This window comes from Ranitomeya variabilis, chromosome 1 (genome assembly GCF_051348905.1).
Source record: "Ranitomeya variabilis isolate aRanVar5 chromosome 1, aRanVar5.hap1, whole genome shotgun sequence".
Classification (NCBI taxonomy): domain Eukaryota; kingdom Metazoa; phylum Chordata; class Amphibia; order Anura; family Dendrobatidae; genus Ranitomeya; species Ranitomeya variabilis.
In genome coordinates, this window is record NC_135232.1 from 427,821,489 (window position 1) to 427,840,247 (window position 18,759).

General features: G+C 42.3%; 1 protein-coding gene across 2 annotated transcripts in view; it reads left to right on the forward strand.

The window, feature by feature from the left end:
• The window catches only part of LOC143763352 (RNA exonuclease 1 homolog), a 210,104-nt gene that overhangs the window by 53,273 nt on the left and 138,072 nt on the right, over positions 1-18,759 (forward strand). For both annotated transcript variants that reach the window (XM_077249273.1, XM_077249272.1), the window contains exon 2: positions 11,191-12,383. In XM_077249273.1, the coding sequence (XP_077105388.1) occupies positions 11,191-12,383 (1,193 nt within the window). The remainder of the gene's footprint in view (positions 1-11,190; positions 12,384-18,759) is intronic.

Below are 18,759 nucleotides of genomic sequence, written 5' to 3' on the forward strand. Positions count from 1 at the left end.
AGGTGAACTCTGAAGTCTCTATTAAATGGGGTTCACCCATTGCATTTTGATAAATTATAGCTACTTCATTGCACCTTGGTGCATTGTAGCGCCTCTGGTCATCATTGTAGTCTTTATAATTGACATTATTTCGAGTGGATTGCTTTCTAATTTAGCAATCCTCTTCCTCTATTTCAAATTCCCTCATCATTGTGAAGGCTCTTGGGTTAATTGCTTTCTTTTTCTCTCCAAGAGATGATAGCAGTGCTGGGATGCACTTTTTATTTGCTTGACTTCTTGTACTTAATGCTTCTTCACTGTCCAAGATATAAATCTGGGCAAACTTGGGAGTACTACCCACAGCGGGATGCAATGGGGCAGTTCTGTGGTAAATTTGTCCATGAATTTGAAAACCGTATGGACCATGCCCAGGAGGTGGCGCTACTTGTGCTCCCATTGATGCCAAAGCAAGCGAGCTATTGTATTGCCTTATATTAGCCATAAAGTTATTGGAGTGCTGATGCTCTCCTTTCATCAACTTGACTAATTGATCATCCATACGAATGGGACGTAATTAGATGCGCCCTCTCTTGCAGCAGGAAGGGAATGTTTTGTCCTGTGCCATTTTGTCTTTGAAATTTTTAGATTGGCAGAACTGACATCGAAATGTCAGTTCGCCAGCATAGTGCTCTTCAATACGTGTCTCATCAATTTGATTGAGAAGTCCTCTAGTGGCAAATGTAACTTGCCGTCGTCGAGTGGCTCTTGCATTTTGGATACGTATTCTGTCTTCACTGTTTTGTGAAATATGTGTATCACTTTGTGCGCTGCGTGTTGTTCATTGTCGTGCAGCATTAGATGTTCTACATGATTTAGTTACTTTATTCGTATCTCTTGCTCTGGCCGCCTTCTGTTGGGCTGCATCAGCAGTTCTTCGATAATTTTGTTTGTCTTCTGTTCCATTAAGATGCAGGTTACACATCCGTATGCGATTTCGCTTCTCTACGTACAGTAGCGCTCTCAATTTGATCTATCTTTGCAACGTTGCCTCACACTGTTGCCTGAGTGTTGCCTCACAGGATAACGTTCAAAAAGGGCTTTACCTTAACTCTCCACCAGGGAGAGCTCCTCCCCATAGGTATCCATGGTTACGCCCAGTTAGCTGCTAGTAGTAATAACTATGGATACCTAAGTTACTGTTCAGCTGTGGATGACTCATTGTGCACAGGCACGCGGACACGTCCAAATTAGGTATATTGATTCTCGTGCTTTGGGATGGGCAGGGGTGGTGTCTGTGGGCGGGGCTTTGTGATACTCTGCTTACATATGCACGTTTATGGGCTTATGACAGGTCATTGATCCTTCAGTCACCTGCACCCTATTTTACATACTGCATAGAATATTGTGTGGAAAAAAATATCAAAATGGCGCCGTGCCTGCACAGTAGCGCAGGTGCCGGCGCCATTTTGCTAGGTAAAAAATACTGCCTCCATTAAAATGGCAGGGCCTGCGCAGTAGCATCTATCGGAACGCGATGTATGCTGCTACGCAGGCACGGCCGCCGGTGCCATTTCGAGGAAAAGTTTTTTGGGTTTTTTTTCACAATATTCTATGCAGTATGCAAAATAGGGGGCAGGTCATTAAGGAATCTGTGACCTACCCATACAGATGAATATGTAAGCAGAGCACCACATAGACACTCCCCCGCCCCCCTCCACAGACTGCCCCGGAGCACGAGAATCTCATTAAGGGTACCGTCACACAGTGGCATTTCCATCGATACGACGTCACGATCCGTGACGTTCTAGCGATATAGTTACGATCTCGCAGTGTCTGACACGCAGCAGCGATCAGGGACCCTGCTGAGAATCGTACGTCGTAGCAGATCGTTTGAAACTTTCTTTCGTCGCTTGATCTCCCGCTGTCATCGCTGGATCGTTGTGTGTGACAGCGATCCAGCGATGCGTTCGCTGGTAACCAGGGTAAACATCGGGTTACTAAGCGCAGGGCCGCGCTTAGTAACCCGATGTTTACCGAGGTTACCAGCGTAAAAGTAAAAAAAAAAAAAAAACGTACATGCTCACCATCTGATGTCCGTCAGGTCCCTTGCCGTCTGCTTCCCGCTCTGACTGTCTGCCGGCCGGAAAGTGAGAGCAGAGTGCAGCGGTGACGTCACCGCTGCACTCTGCTCTCACTGTACGGCGGCACTCAGTCAGAGCGGGAAGCAGACGGCAAGGGACCTGACGGACATCAGATGGTGAGTATGTACGGTTTTTTTTTTTTTACTTTTACGCTGGTAACCACGGTAAACATCGGGTTACTAAGCGCGGCCCTGCGCTTAGTAACCAGTAACCCGATGTTTACCCTGGTTACTAGCGAACCTCGGCATCGTTGGTCGCTGGAGAGCGGTCTGTGTGACAGCTCCCCAGCGACCACACAACGACTTGCCAACGATCACGGCCAGGTTGTATCGCAGGTCGTGATCGTTGGTAAATCGTATAGTGAGACGGTACCCTAACTGAAAACTGCAAATAAAGATTAACCGCATTCTGACCTCGGACGGGATAGTACGTCCGAGGTCAGATACCCCGCTTTGATGCAGGGCTCAGCTCTGTTTTGAACAGCTGACATGTGCCCGCAATAGCGGCGGGTGAAATCGCGATTCACCCGCCGCTATTAACTAGTTAAATGCCACTGTCAAACGCTGACAGCGGCATTTAACCGGCGCTCTTGGCCATCCGGCCGGAAATGAGCGCATCGCTGACCCCCCTCACATGATCGGGGGTCAGCGATGCTTCTGTATAGTAACCATAGAGGTCCTTGAGACCTTTATGGTTACTGATCCCGGCTAGCTGTAAGCGCCACCCTGTGGTCGGCGCTCATAGCACACCTGCAATTCAGCTACATAGCAGCGATCTGATGAGTGGTGCCAGCTTCTAGCCTCCCATGGAGGCTATTGAAGCATGGCAAAAGTAAAAAAAAAAATAGTTAAAAAAAAATGTAAAAAAAATATAAGTTTTTAAATCACGCCCCATTCAAAATAAATCAATAAAAAAAAATCAAACCTACACATATTTGGTACTGCCGCGTTCAGAATCGCCCGATCTATCAATAAAAAAACAAAAAGGATTAACCTGATCGCTAAATGGTGTAGACAGAAAAAAAAATTTGAAACGCCAGAATTACGTTTTTGGTCGCTGCGACCTTGCATTAACCCCTTAAGCCCCGAGGGTGGTTTGCACGTAAATGACCGGGCCAATTTTTACAATTCTGACCACTGTCCCTTTATGAGGTTATAACTCTGGAACGCTTCAACGGATCTTGGCGATTCTGACATTGTTTTCTCGTGACATATTGTACTTCATGTTAGTGGTAAAATTTCTTCGATATAACTTGCGTTTATTTGTGAAAAAAACGAATATTTGGCGAAAATTTTGAAAATTTCGCAATTTTCCAACTTTGAATTTTTTTGCCCTTAAATCACAGACATATGTCACACAAAATACTTAATAAATAACATTTCCCACATGTCTACTTTACATCATCACAATTTTGGAACCAAAATTTTTTTTTGTGGCGGAGTTATAAGGGTTAAAAGTTGACCAGCAATTTCTCATTTTTACAACACCATTTTTTTTTAGGGACCACATCTCATTTGAAGTCATTTTGACGGGTCTATATGATAGAAAATACCCAAGTGTGACACCATTCTCAAAACCACTTTCAAGAAGTTTATTAACCCTTCAGGTGTTTCACAGGAATTTTTGGAATGTTTAAATAAAAATGAACATTTAACTTTTTTTCACACAAAATTTATTTCAGCTCCAATTTGTTTTATTTTACCAAGGGTAACAGGAGAAAATAGACCCCAAAAGTTGTTGTACAATTTGTCCTGAGTACGCTGATACCCCATATGTGGGGGTAAACCACAGTTTGGGCGCATGGCAGAGCTTGGAAGCAAAGGAGCGCCATTTGACTTTTCAATGCAAAATTGACTGGAATTGAGATGGGACGCCATGTTGCATTTGGAGAGCCCCTGATGTGCCTAAACATTGAAACCCCCCACAAGTGACACCATTTTGGAAAGTAGACCCCCTAAGGAACTTATCTAGATGTGTGGTGAGCACTTTGACCCAACAAGTGCTTTACAGAAGTTTATAATGCAGAGCCGTAAAAATAAAAAATCATATTTTTTCACAAAAATGATCTTTTCACCCCCATTTTTTTATTTCCCCAAGGGTAAGAGAAGAAATTAGACCACAAAAGTTGTTGTGCAATTTGTCCTGAGTACGACGATACCCCATATGTGGGTGTAAACCATTGTTTGGGCGCATAGCAGAGCTCAGAAGGGAAGAAGCGCTATTTTACTTTTCAATGCAAAATTGACTGGAATTAAGATGGGATGCCATGTTGCGTTTGGAGAGCCCCTGATGTGCCTAAACATTAAACCCCCCCACAAGTGACACCATTTTGGAAAGTAGACCCCCTAAGGAACTTATCTAGATGTGTTTTGAGAGCTTTGAACCCCCAAGTGTTTCACTACAGTTTATAACGCAGAGCCGTGAAAATAAAAATTATTTTTTTTTTCCCAAAAATGATTTTTTAGCCCCCAGTTTTGTATTTTCACAAGGGTATCAGGATAAATTGGACCCTAAAAGTTGTTGTCCAATTTGTCCTGAGTACGCTGATACCCCCTATGTGGGGGGGAACCACTGTTTGGGCGCATGACAGAGCTCGGAAGGGAAGGAGCGCCATTTGGAATTCAGACTTAAATGGATTGGTCTGCAGGCGTCACGTTGCATTTGCAGAGCCCCTGATGTACCCAAACAGTACAAACCCCCCACAAGTGACCCATATTGGAAACTAGACCCCCCAAGGAACTTATCTAGATGTGTTGTGAGAACTTTGAACCCCCAAGTGTTTCACTACAGTTTATAACGCAGAGCCGTGAAAATAAAAATTATTTTTCTTTTTCACAAAAATGATTTTTTAGCCCCCAGTTTTGTATTTTCACAAGGGTATCAGGATAAATTGGACCCTAAAAGTTGTTGTCCAATTTGTCCTGAGTACGCTGATACCCCCTATGTGGGGGGGAACCACTGTTTGGGCGCATGACAGAGCTCGGAAGGGAAGGAGCGCCATTTGGAATGCAGACTTAAATGGATTGGTCTGCAGGCGTCACGTTGCATTTGCAGAGCCCCTGATGTACCCAAATAGTACAAACCCCCCACAAGTGACCCCATATTGGAAACTAGACCTCCCAAGGAACTTATCTAGATGTGTTGTGAGAACTTTGAACCCCCAAGTGTTTCACTACAGTTTACAACGCAGAGCCGTGAAAATAAAACATTTTTTTTCCCACAAAAATGATTTTTAGCCCCCCAAATTTTTATTTTCCCAAGGATAACAAGAGAACTTGGACCCCAGAAGTTGTTGTTCAATTTGTCCCTAGTACGCTGATACCCCATATGTTGGGGTAAACCCCTTTTTGGACGCACGGGAGAGCTCGGAAGGGAAGGAGCACTGTTTTACTTTTTCAACGCAGAATTGGCTGGAATTGAGATTGGACGCCATGTCGCGTTTGGAGAGCCCCTGATGTGCCTGAACAGTGGAAACTCCCCAATTCTACCTGAAACCCTACCCCTAACCGTTTACTGAACATTTTCTGACAGTCATAAGTGCCACGTATTTAAGTGCCACGTATTTAAGTGCCACGTATTTAAGTGCCACGTATTTCAGTGCCACGTATTTCAGTGCCACGATATTTCAGTGCCACGATATTTCAGTGCCACGTATTTCAGTGCCACGTATTTCAGTGCCACGTATTTCAGTGCCACGTATTTCAGGCACTGAAAAATACGTGGCACGTAAATATTTCAGTGCCACGATATTTCAGTGCCACGATATTTCAGTGCCACGATATTTCAGTGCCACGTATTTCAGTGCCACGTATTTCAGGCACTGAAAAATACGTGGCACGTAAATACGTGGCACGTAAATACGTGGCACTTAAATACGTGGCACTTAAATACGTGGCACTTAAATACGTGGCACTTAAATACGTGGCACTTAAATACGTGGCACTTAAATACGTGGCACTTAAATACGTGGCACTTAAATACGTGGCACTTATATACGTGGCCACTGAAATATCGTGGCACTTATATACGTATATACGTATATAAACGTATATTTCAGTGCCACGTATTTCAGTGCCACGTATTTCAGGTTAGGGGTAGGGTTAGGGTTTTTTGTTTTTTTTCTTGTTTTCTTGTGTTTTTCTATAAAAACGCATGCGTTTTACCGCGTTTACATGCATTTTTTCACACATGCGGTTTTTTAAAAAAACGCATGCAGATAAAAACGCAAGTGTGAAACCAGACTAAAAGACGCTTTTTATAGCAAAAAAGTTTTTGCGTCTCCACATTTTGAGACCTATAATTTTTCCACATTTTGGTCCACAGAGTCATGTGAGGTCTTGTTTTTTGCGGGACGAGTTGACGTTTTTATTGGTAACATTTTCGGACACGTGACCATTTTTTATCACTTTTTATTCCGATTTTTGTGAGGCAGAATAACCAAAAACCAGCTATTCATGAATTTCTTTTGGGAGAGGCGTTTATACCGTTCTGCGCTTGGTAAAATTGATAAAGCAGTTTTATTCGTCGGGTCAGTACGATTACAGCGATACCTCATTTATATCATTTTTTTATGTTTTGACGCTTTTATACGATAAAAACTATTTTATAGAAAAAAATAATTATTTTGGCATCGCTTTATTCTGAGGACTATAACTTTTTTATTTTTTTGCTGATGATGCTGTATGGCGGCTCGTTTTTTGCGGGACAAGATGACGTTTTCAGCGGTAACATGGTTATTTATATCCGTCTTTTTGATCGCGTGTTATTCCACTTTTTGTTCGGCGGTATGGTAATAAAGCGTTGTTTTTTGCCTCGTTTTTTTTTTTTTTCTTACGGTGTTTACTGAAGGGGTTAACTAGTGGGCCAGTTTTATAGGTTGGGTCGTTACGGACGCGGCGATACTAAATATGTGTACTTTTATTGTTTTTGTTTGTTTTTTTTAGATAAAGAAATGTATTTATGGGAATAATATTTTTTTTTTTATTATTTATTTAGGAATTATTATTTTTTTTTTTTTACACATGTGGAAATTTTTTTTTTTACTTTTTTACTTTGTCCCAGGGGGGGACATCACAGATCGCAGATCTGATAGTGTGCACAGCACTCTATCAGATCTGCGATCATACTTTCATCGGAGCAGGCTGCAGCTTTCATCTGCAGCCTGCTCCGACCCGGAAGTGCTCCCTGCAGGACCCGGATACAGCCCCTCGGCCATTTTGGATCCGGGGCCTGCAGGGAGAAGACGTTCGGTACGAGGTGAGTACATCACCTTGTACCGATCGTCTCAGGGAAGCCCGCAGGGAGCCCCCTCCCTGCGCGATGCTTCCCTGTACCGTCGGTACACCGCGATCATGTTTGATCGCGGTGTGCCGGGGGTTAATGTGCCGGGGGCGGTCCGTGACCGCTCCTGGCACATAGTGCCGGATGTCAGCTGCGATATGCAGCAGACACCCGGCCGCGATCGGCCGCGCTCCCCCCGTGAGCACGGCCGATCGCGTATGACGTACTATACCGTCACCGGGAATTAAGGCCCACCCCACCTCGACGGTATAGTACGTCATATGGGATTAAGGGGTTAAAATGCAATAACGCATGTCACAATTTTTTTTTTTTTTTTAGCAAAGTTTGGAATTTTTTTTCACCACTAAGATTAAAAAAATAACCTAGACATGTTAGGTGTCTATGAACTCGTAATGACCTGGAGAATCATAATGGCAGGTCAGTTTTAGCATTTAGTGAACCTAGCAAAAAAAGCCAAACAAAAAACAAGTGTGGGATTGTACTTTTTTTGCAATTTCACCGCACTTGGAACGACATGCTAAAACCAATGATGTCGTTCAAAAGTACAACTTGTTTAGCAAAAAATAAGCCCTCACATGGCCGTATTGATGGAAAAATAAAAGTTATGTCTCTGGGAAGGAGGGGAGCGAAAAACGAACACAGAAAAACGGAAAATCCCAAGGTCATGAAGGGGTTAAAGGGAACCTGTCCCCCCCCTCAGGCATTTGTAACTAAAAGAGCCACCTTGTGCACCACAAATGCTGCATTCTAACAAGGTGGCTCTTTTAGTTATGATGCCTGCACACGCTGAAATAAACATTTATAAAATGTGCCCCCTCATACCCTGAAATGTTCCCGGAGGCTGGTCTTTCCCTCCTAATCAATCAAGTTAATCAATGAGGTTTAGGAGGTAGAAATGGAGGTAGCTTTTTGAGACTTTTTGTTCACTGACAGGGCAGCACACTATGTCCGAGTATCTGTTCTCTCCCCGAACAACTACAGGGCGAGGAGAGGGAGGCAGAGCTCAAGTGCTGTCATATTTACAAATAAGCCAGCAGCTAATCAGAAAATTCACAGCAGTTGGTGGGTGCATGAGGGGGGTACGTGCGGACATCCTTTCTCTCCTCTGACATGTTTGATCATGTCAGATTAGGGGGAATCTATTTTTTTTTTAACCGGATCACAGGTTCTTTTTCTGTGATCGATTTGTTATTGTGAACAGTTAAGCAAGTTGTATATGAAATTACCTCTAATAGGCCTAAAGTTAAAGATGACACATTTCCTTTGTATGTTAGGGAAAAACAATATTGTCAGTTTTAAATTTTAAAAATTACTAAAGGGAAAATGGGTCGATAGCAAATGTTTGGGCACCCTTTGAGGTTTGTGTGCTCAGATTAATTTGACCAAGGTTTCAGACCTTAAATAGCCTGTTATGACTTGTTCACTATCATTGTTGGGGAAAGGCCAGGTGATGCAAATTTCCCAGCTTTATAAAAACCCAGCTTCCTCTAACTTGTGCCAAAAAAACAGCAGCCATGGGTTCTTCTAAGCAGCTGCCTAGCACTCTGAAAATGGAGGCCCCCAAAGCAGTAGAAGGCTATAAGAAGATGGCAAAGCATTTTCAAGTTGCCCTTTCCTCAGTTCGAAATGTATTTAAGAAACTGCAGTTAACGGGAAAAAATGAAGGTCAAGGTCTGGAAGACCAAGCAAAATTTCTGTGAGAGCTGCTGATAGGATTGCTGGAGAGTAAAATCAGAACTGCCGTTTGCCTGCAAAAGACCTTCGGAAAGATTAACCGTCTCTGGAGTTGTGGTACAGTGTTCTACTGTTGAATGTTCAGACACCTGCATAAATATGGCCTTTATGAAAGAGTCATTAGAAGAAAACCTCTCCTGTCTCCTCACCATAAAATTTGTCAGAAGTATGCAAAAGAAAATCTAAACAAGCTTGATACATTTTGGAAATAAGTCCTGTGGACTGATGAGGTTAAAATAGAACTCTTTGGCCACAGTTATCAAAGGTAGGTGTGGAGAAAGGCATGTCATTTCAGTAAAAGAGCTTCTTGCCAACCATTACACATGGGGGTGGATCAATCATGTTTTGAGTCTTGTGATGCAGCAAATGGCACAGGGAACATTTTACAGGGAAGAATGGATTCAATTAAATTTCAACATATTCTTTATGCAAACATATCACCATCTGTAAAAATGCTGAAGTTGAAAACAGGATGGCTTCTATAAATGGATATTGATCTTAAACACACGCTAACATCCACAATCGGTTACCTCAAAAGGAGCAAGCTGAAGGTTTTACAATGGCCCTCACTGTCCCCTGATCTGAAGATCATTGAAAATCTGTGGCTAGACCACAAAATAGCAGTGCGTGCAGGACAAAAATCTTACAGAACTGGAAGAATTTTCCAAGGAAGAATGGATGAAAAACCCTTAGACAAGAATTGAACAACTCTTGGCTGGCTACAAAAAGCATTTACAAGCTGTGATACTTGCAAAATGGGGGGCCACTAGGTACTAACCATGCAGTGTGCCCAAAGTTTTGAATCTGCCCATTTTCCATCTTGTAATTTTTAAAATGTAAAAGATGGGGCAACAAAAATATATATTTTTTTTTATCAATTTGCCTAAAATACAAAGAAAATGTCATCTCTAACTTTAGGCCTTTTAGAGATTATTTAATCTTCAACTACTGTATTTTTTGGACTATAAGACGCACCCCAAATTTTGGGGTGGAAAATAGCAGAATAAGATTGTTATAAGATGGGGTGTCTTATTGTCCGAATGTAAGGAATCTTACCGGAGTGCCGGCGGTGGTACATAGGGGTCACAGAAGGCATGGCCCCTTCCTCAAGAAGCCGGCGGCAGCAGAAGTGGGGCAATGCTGCATTCACGGGCTGCGATGCTACAGGTCTGTGTCGGCGGTGAGGCAGAGCATGGAGCAGGGGTGGACATTTTCCTGAAGCCTCCGGCAGCCCATGGCTTCAGGCAAATGGCCGCAGGGAAACAGGTTATTCACTCTGCTCTGCTCATCGTTTACACCAGGCCACGGCATTGCCACATTTCTGCTGCCAGATCCTGAGGAAGGGTGTGCCGCGTGTGTGTAGATTTAGATCTGAGCCATTTTTCTGAAGCCAAGTGCCGCCGAGATCTCAATCTGTACACGCGCGGCCTTCGGCAGCCATTTTCCTGAAGCCTTTGGTGGGCCACAGCTTCACAAATATGGCCGCAGGGAAACTGGTGGTTCATTCGGCTCTGCTCACCGTGGACACAGGCTACGGCGTCACCGCATTTCTGCCGTCAGCATCCTGAGGGGATCCTGCTCAGGTGCACTCTACACTGCCCACCGCCGCAGCATCGCCACTCCGCTGCCGTAAACACCCCCCCCCCCCCCCCCCCCCCTTGGTAAGCCTGTGTTCGCACTATAAGATGCACCCCCATTTTTCTCCCATTTTTTTTTTTGGGGGGGGGGGAATGCGTCTTATAGTCCAAAAAATACAGTAGCTTAACTGCTCATGATAACAGTAATTTTGACCAGAGGTGCTTAAATCTTTTACGTGCCACTGTGTATCCGCAACATAAATTGACATGCTTCAGATATTTAGTTTGTGCTGTGTATCTATTTTGCAGCATGTACTTCATGTTTCTTAAATTAAGTTTGCTGGCACTGTAAAATGTATCAGATTGTCTGCAAGCACTTTGGCAAGTTGCCGTAGGATGTTTTTGTTTTTTGCGACCTTTTTCAATCTTTAATTTTTTTTCTTCTTCTATGATTAAAGGTAAAAACTTGCAAGAACTTGAGCGGATTAAGAAGGCCATTGAGGCTGTAAAAAATGAAGTTGAAGAAAAACAAAAAACCCTGTTACTGTACACAAATGGTACACAGAGTGTAGAAGATCCTGCAGTCAAAGTGGACAGTAACTGCAATATTGTAGAAGATACTGTGGAGAAACTGCAAAATACATCAAAGACTTCTACTGCAGTTCCAGTCTCCACTAAAAGCAGTAACCCTATTGTTAAAAAATATATTGTTGACCGAAGCTGTCCTGCCACCGATTTGGAGTATGACCCTTTACTTAACTATTCTGCAGGCTTCTTTGGTTCCACTACAAAAGAAAAGGAAAATGAAAAAAAACCTAAAAGAAAGCATTCAAGTGAGGAGGAACTGGATAACACTCAAAAAAGGCTGAGATCTGCATCTCCAATTAGGTTGGAAATAAAGTTTCAAGAGTCTGATGATGAAGACATGCTTGTAATAGATGTTCCTCCACTCTTGGAAGTCTCAAAGAAACCTAGAGCTAGTAAAGTACGTGGAATTAAAGCTCCCTTATTATATGATGAATCCGTACCAGATGAAAGGAAAGTTCTGTTAATTGATAATGGGCAAGATGTAATTGTGGCTCCTATAGAAGATAATGTCGAAGTAAAACTGGACTCTGTAAATGAAACGTTCCCTTCAAGTATGGGTATAGCTGATCATACCAATGACAATGGTCAAATACTTGACAGTTCTAACAACTTTACATCTTCAGAGCTGGATCCGTCCTCAGAGATAAAAGGACTCACAAGCGATAGTCTGATCACTGTAAGTAGTGATGAAAATGTGAGTACGTGCTCTAAACCTGTTGTTGAGGAATCCGATTGTCTAGTTTGCCACATTCCTTTTCAAGAAGAGTCATTAAAACAAATTGAGTTTCTACATGATGATGCAAAGTACTCGATTAACGATAAAGCTGCTGAAGTAACCATAAGTGAGAATTCTAGTGATTCAATAGTAATTGATGAACAGAAATGTGAGGAGGAGGTGGTCAGAAGTTTTGAAGATGAAGTAATTGTTGTAAATTCATCTTCTGATATGGAGAACAGCTCAGATGAAGAAACAGGTCTTTCTGATTCAGATGATCCAATGGAAGAATGTAGAAGAATTTTCAATGAATTTACTGAAAATGAAGCAAAGAAAAAATCAGCACAGGTATGTCACTACTTTTCTTAGTTTTGTGGATATATCATTTTTCCTTTAACCCCTTTACCCCCAAGGGTGGTTTGCACAATAATGACCAGGCCAATTTTTACAATTCTGACCACTGTCCCTTTTATGAGGTAAGAACTCTGGAACGCTTCAATGGATCCCGTTGATTCAGACATTGTTTTCTTGTCACATATTGTAATTTGAAAGTGGTAAAATTTCTTTATGACTTGCATTTATTTGTGAAAAAAAACTGAAATTTGCACAAATGTAGAAAATTTTGCATTTTTCAAACTTTGAAATTTCATTCCCTTAAATGAGAGAGATGTCACACAAAACAATTAAGTAACATTTCCCAAATGTCTACTTTACATCAGCACAATTTTGGAACCAAAATTTTTTTTGTTAGGAAGTTATAAGGGTTAAAATTTGAACAGTGGTCTAATTTTTTACCACACCGTTATTTATTTATTTTTTTTTATAGGGACCACATTACATTTGAAGTCAGAGCGGTCTATATGATAGAAAATACCCCAAAGTGACACCATTCTAAAAACTGCGCCCCTCATGGTGCTCAAAACCACATTCAAGAAGTTTATTAACCTGTCAGGTGCTCCTCAGGAATTTTTGGAATGTTTAAAAGAAAAAAAAAAAACAAAATGAACATTTTAACTTTTATTCACAAAATTTACTTCAGATTCAATTTTTTTTATTTTGCCAAAGGTAACAGGAGAAATCGGACCCCACAAGTTGTTATGCAATTTGTCCTGAGTAAGCTGATACCCAATATGTGCGGATAAACCACTCCTAGGGAGCATGGCAGAGCTCGGAAGGGAAGAAGCACTGTTTTACCTTTTTCAACGCAAAATTGGCTGGAATTAAGATCGGACACCATGTTGCATTTGCAGAGCCCCTGATGTGCCTAAACAGTGGAAACCCCCCCCACAAGTGACACCATTTTGGAAACTAGACCCCCTAAGGAACTTATTTCTATGTGTGGTGAGCACTTTGAACCCCCAAGTGCTTCACAGAAGTTTATAACGTAGAGCCGTATAAATAAAAAATCATATTTTTTCCACAAAAATAAGCTTTTCGCCCCAATCTTTTATTTTACCAAGGGTAACAGGAGAAATTGAGCCCCAAAAGTTATGCAATTTCTCTTGAGTACACCGATACCCCGTGTGTAGGGGAACACTACTTTTGAGGCACAGTGCAAAGCTCAGAAGGGAAGAGGCGCCATATTGGATTTCAGATTTTGCTGGAATGGTTTGAAGGTGCCAGAACTGAAACCCCCTATATGTGAACTCATTTTACAAACTTCACTTATCAATGAATTCATCTAGGGGTGCAGTAATCATATTCATACCACATGTGCCTCTCAGAATTTTATACCACTGAGCGGTGAGGAAAGAATAAAATACACTTTTACCACTAAAATTTAGTTTTAGCCCCAAGGTTTTAATTTTTCTAAGGGCTAATAGGGTTTTGTTGTTTTTTTTTTTTTTACAACAAACATGAGGTCCATTTTTTTTTCCTTAGTGTGCCAATACCCTACATGTAATCGGGAAATATTTTTCTGGCACAGTGCAAAGCTCAGAAGGCAAGGAGACTCATGTGTTACTGTTATGGTTTGCAGGTGCAAAAGTGACCCCATTTTCCAAACTGCATCCCTCAATGAATCCTAGGGGTGCGATGATCATATTGACACCACGGGTGTGTGACAGAATTTTATTCCATTGGGCAGTGAAGACAAAGTAACTACGTTTTTTAACACCAAAATTTTGTTTTAGCCAAAGATTTTACATTTTCACACAAGTAGTGGATATAAATGGCACCACAATTTCTACTGATCGTGGCAATACCCCATATGTAACTGTATAGTACTACTTAGCGCTCCGTTCCTCCCGAGTCTCTCCATATGGCTATTTGTCTATTCAAGTGAATGGGTCTGTGCACATGTTGGTGAGTTTCCATGGACTGTGTCTGTGGGCAAACATGCGGACATGTCCATTTTTTTTTTATGTCTACACGGGTTACAAAACGTCCCGCACACATGCATACGCATAACACATGGATGTCATCCATGTGACGCATCAGCGCCAGGAAAGTAGCATTACAGCAAGCGCTGTTCCCCGGCGTCGGGTGCTGAACATTGTTTTCTTCATTCTCTCCTGCTCTGCCGGCAATCAGCGCGAGCAGGGGAGAATGATTAATTACATTTAAGTGATAAGAGACAGCAGGCGGGAGATGGTCCCATCAGCCGCCATGCGCATGATCAGCAAGTTTCCTAGCTCTGGTGTCCCTGATGTTGTCATGACATCGGGTCACCATGGCAATAATCGGGACCCCACGTCACGCCGCGGGGTCTCCAATCCAAAGGCAGAGGGGCTGTCAGCCCTCTTTCGGCGTCCGGAAAGCATACTTTTTTTTTTTTGCCATGATTCACTTCCAAAACATGATATTCTTACATGCTGTCTCAATATCAGAGAACAGGGGTGCATGGGCCATGTGCATCATGCCCTGCTTCTACTTGCAGCTCAAACAGTGCTGACCAGAAACTGCTAATCCGCAAACCCTTTCAATCTGCTGTTTGTCACATAAACATTCAAACATAAATCAACCCAAAAGCTGGATAAGCATGTATATTATTGCAAAAGGCACCAATTCAATATACTGTACCTATTTTACATGGGGGTAAGCCCCCCCCCCCCCCCCCCCCAAAAAAAAAAAAAAAAGATAGATAATTTTCATTGAATATTATAATGATAGTTTCTAAGGCAATCTCCCAGGCTATAAACTTCAGATTAAATTAAATACATAGGTTGTTTACTCCTATTTAAACAATTTATTTGTTTAATTTACTTTAGTCTGAAGTTTATACACTGGGAGCTTGCCTTAGAAACAATCATAATCTTTGGTAAACCTTTCTTAATGGTGTAACCCGCTATATAAACATAATTTAAGAGGGGATGGAGGGCTCCGCAAATCAATTTAAGACGAGGGTTCACCATGGGCTTGTGGATGGGCATAACAAAAGAACAAGAAAAGATCATGCCCACATATACGGGAACACCTCAATGTATAAAATGCAATATTTTATTGGTAGGTATCAAAAAATACATGAAAGACAAAAAACACAAAAGCATATAAAAACACTAAAAATGCAACACAGACCTATACAAATATCATGTCCTGATATGTGGGTTATCATTGCCCCATCAATATTCCCCAAAGCAGTAAATGCAGTATGGCTCCTAAAACGAAATCGATTAGATTGTATATCTGAACCACAATGAGAAATCAATTTGTATACACAGCTAGACCAATATCACAGTACCATATGGGCCCAACAGGATATATATTGTTCTGGCACAAAATGTGTGCCTAGTGCAGAGCACCAAAAGAGGGCTTTTAAAATATTTTGGCCCCACTGCATACATGGCTCCAGCCTGAACCCTTGGACTTATATAAGGGTATATTGGTTTGAGCATCAGGTCTGTTCACCTTAGTCCTTTTCCTCTCATTACTTTCTCCTCATTCCTTATGCCAAAATATTTTAAAAGTCCTCTTCTTCTTCTCACAATCTACAAAGGATGGGTGAGGATACAGTAGGTGAGGGTAGAGCTGGTTGTGCAGCGGTTTGGTCGATCGGTGGTTACTGCAGGTTGTAGGCTTGTCAGAAGAAGTGGGTCTTCAGGTTCTGTGACTGCAGACTGTCGAATAGTGACTGTAATGCGTACACTATCATGATTCCTAGCTATATTCCCTGTGTGCGCTGGTAGTTATATGACCGCATGTGAGATTTGCGATCACGTACCAACTGATCTGTCTATTGTACTACTCTCTTCTATTGACAGAAGCTAGATGAGACCATCCACCCTCACGGGGAATCTTGATGGTGTGCGCAACATATATTGTCATGATTCAGGAGATTTTAATTCTTAGACCAGACAACACCTTTTAAAAATCCCTTTACCAGACGAATGAGCATTTTGGGTAACTTGTTTAGACTGGCTGATTAAAAGCAAGCAGTCCTACGAAGCTCATTCCTTATTGGCCAGTGTAAATGGGCTTTAAAGGTGTTTCCATTACTCAGACAACACCTTCTCAATCGCTATATTACCCAATAAAATAAAAACAGCCTGTTCTCACTGCAAGAGCTGTTCCAGGGATGTCTGCACTGGGTCTCCTGTGGCTCATATGATATGCCACTGCAGCCAATCTTCCCACTTCACACTCCGTTCCTTTGGATGATACAGACATATGGGAAAAGTGGGACCTGAGTGAAGTGGCTGCTGATTGGCTGCATGGCATAACGTCACGCTAATCCCAGCCTCCACATCACTATAACTGCTGTCAGTGGAGGGAAGTATAGGCTGTTTATATTTTTCACGAAGAAATATAGCAATTGAGAAGGGGTTGCCTGAGTAATGAGCAACTCTATTAAAGAGGTTGTGCCACGAAAAAAGTACTTTTTAATCAACAGATCTTGGAATAAAAATATACTCTACAATTGGATGTGGTTTCCAAAAAAAATAAAAAAATAAAAATGTCCCTGTCCCAAGATCTTCTAAATGTGCCCCAGTGTAATAGATCTGTCTAACCGTGCATGAACAGATCTGATCATACCACGGCTCCTGGACAGGGGAGGAGGCTAAAGACTATACAGACATTACAGGGATCACAGCTGATTTTCTGTGAGGTAAAACATTGTTTAACCCCTTTCTGCCAGCTGACGGAATAGTACGCCAGCTGGCAGTATCCCCCACTTTGAGGTGGGCTCCGGCGGTGAGCCCACCTCAAAGCCGCGACATGTCAGCTGTTTGAAACAGCTGACATGTGCCCGCAATGGGCGCGAGCAGAGTCCCAATCTTCCCTCGCCCATTAACTAGTTAAATGCTGCTGTAAAACTCTTGACAGCGGCATTTAACAAGCGCTGCCGGCCATGCGACCGGAAGTACGCGCACCGCTGACCCCCGTCACGTGATTCGGGATCATCGGTGCGTTGCCATCACAACCTATTGGTTGTTGATGGCAGATCGCTATGAGCGCCACCCTGTGGTCGGCGCTCATAGCAAGCCTGTAATTCTGCTTCATAGAGGTGATCTGTGCATCACTTTTATGTAGCAGAGGCAATCGAGTCGTGGATGCTTCTAGCCTCCCATGGTGACTATTGAAGCACGCCAAAATTTAAAAAAAAAGTGTTTAGAATTTTTTTTTTTTTATATATATTTTTAATCGCCCCCCTTTCGCCCCAATCACAATTAAACAATTAAAAAAATCAAACCTATGCATATTTGGTATCGACGCGTTCAGAATCGCCCAATCTATCAATAAAAAAGGATTAACCCGATCGCTAAACGGCGTAGCAAGAAAAAAAATCCAAATGCCAAAATTACGTTTTTTTTAATCGCCTCGATATTGCATTAAAATGCAATAACTGGCCATCAAAAGAACGTATCTGCAGAAAAGTGGTATAATTAAAAACGTCAGCTTGGCACACGAAAAATAAGCCCTCACTCGACCCCAGATCATGAAAAAATGGAGACGCTACCTGTATCGGGAAATTGCGCAAATTTTGGAATTTTTCATATTCACCACTTAGATAAAAAATAACCTAGACATGTTTGGTGTCTATGAACTCGTAATGACCTGGAGAATCATAACACGTCCGTTTTAGCATTTAATGAACCTAGCAAAAATCGAAACAAAAAACAAGTGTGGGATTGCACTTTTTTGAAATTTCATCGCACTTGGAAATTTTTTCCCGTTATCTGTTACCATTGGTTTTACCATGTTGTGTATCATTCAAAAATATAACTCGTTCTGCAAAAAATAAACCCTTACATGGTCATATTGACGGGAAAATAAAAAAGTTATGGCTCTGGAAAAAAGGGGAGTGAAAAAATTAAACAAAAAAAAAAATGAAAAATAGTTCTGGGGGTTAACCTTTCTACCATTGGACATACTATTCCATCCATGTGACCCGGGCCCTAATTCCCATGGATGGAATAGTAGTCACATGAGATCAGCCGCGCTCCCGGGTGGAGCGTGTCCGATCGTGGCCAGGTGTCGACTGATTATCACAGCTGACATCCGCACTATGAGCCAGGAGCCGTCACGGATTGCTCCCGACACTTTTGATGGCAGCGTTCCGGTGGCATAAGCTCCCTGCGTGCTTCCCTGAAACCCTCAGAACAACGCGATGTGATCGAGTGTTCCAAGGGCCACCTCCCTGCAAGCCCCCAGATCCAAGATGGCTGCTAGGTCCTTTCGGGGTCCTGCAGGGAGGTGGCTTCTCAGTGCCTGCTGAGCAGGAGTCGGCGAGCCTCCTGCACTGCCTCTCAGATCGCTGATCTGATGCAGTGCTGTGCAAAGTGTC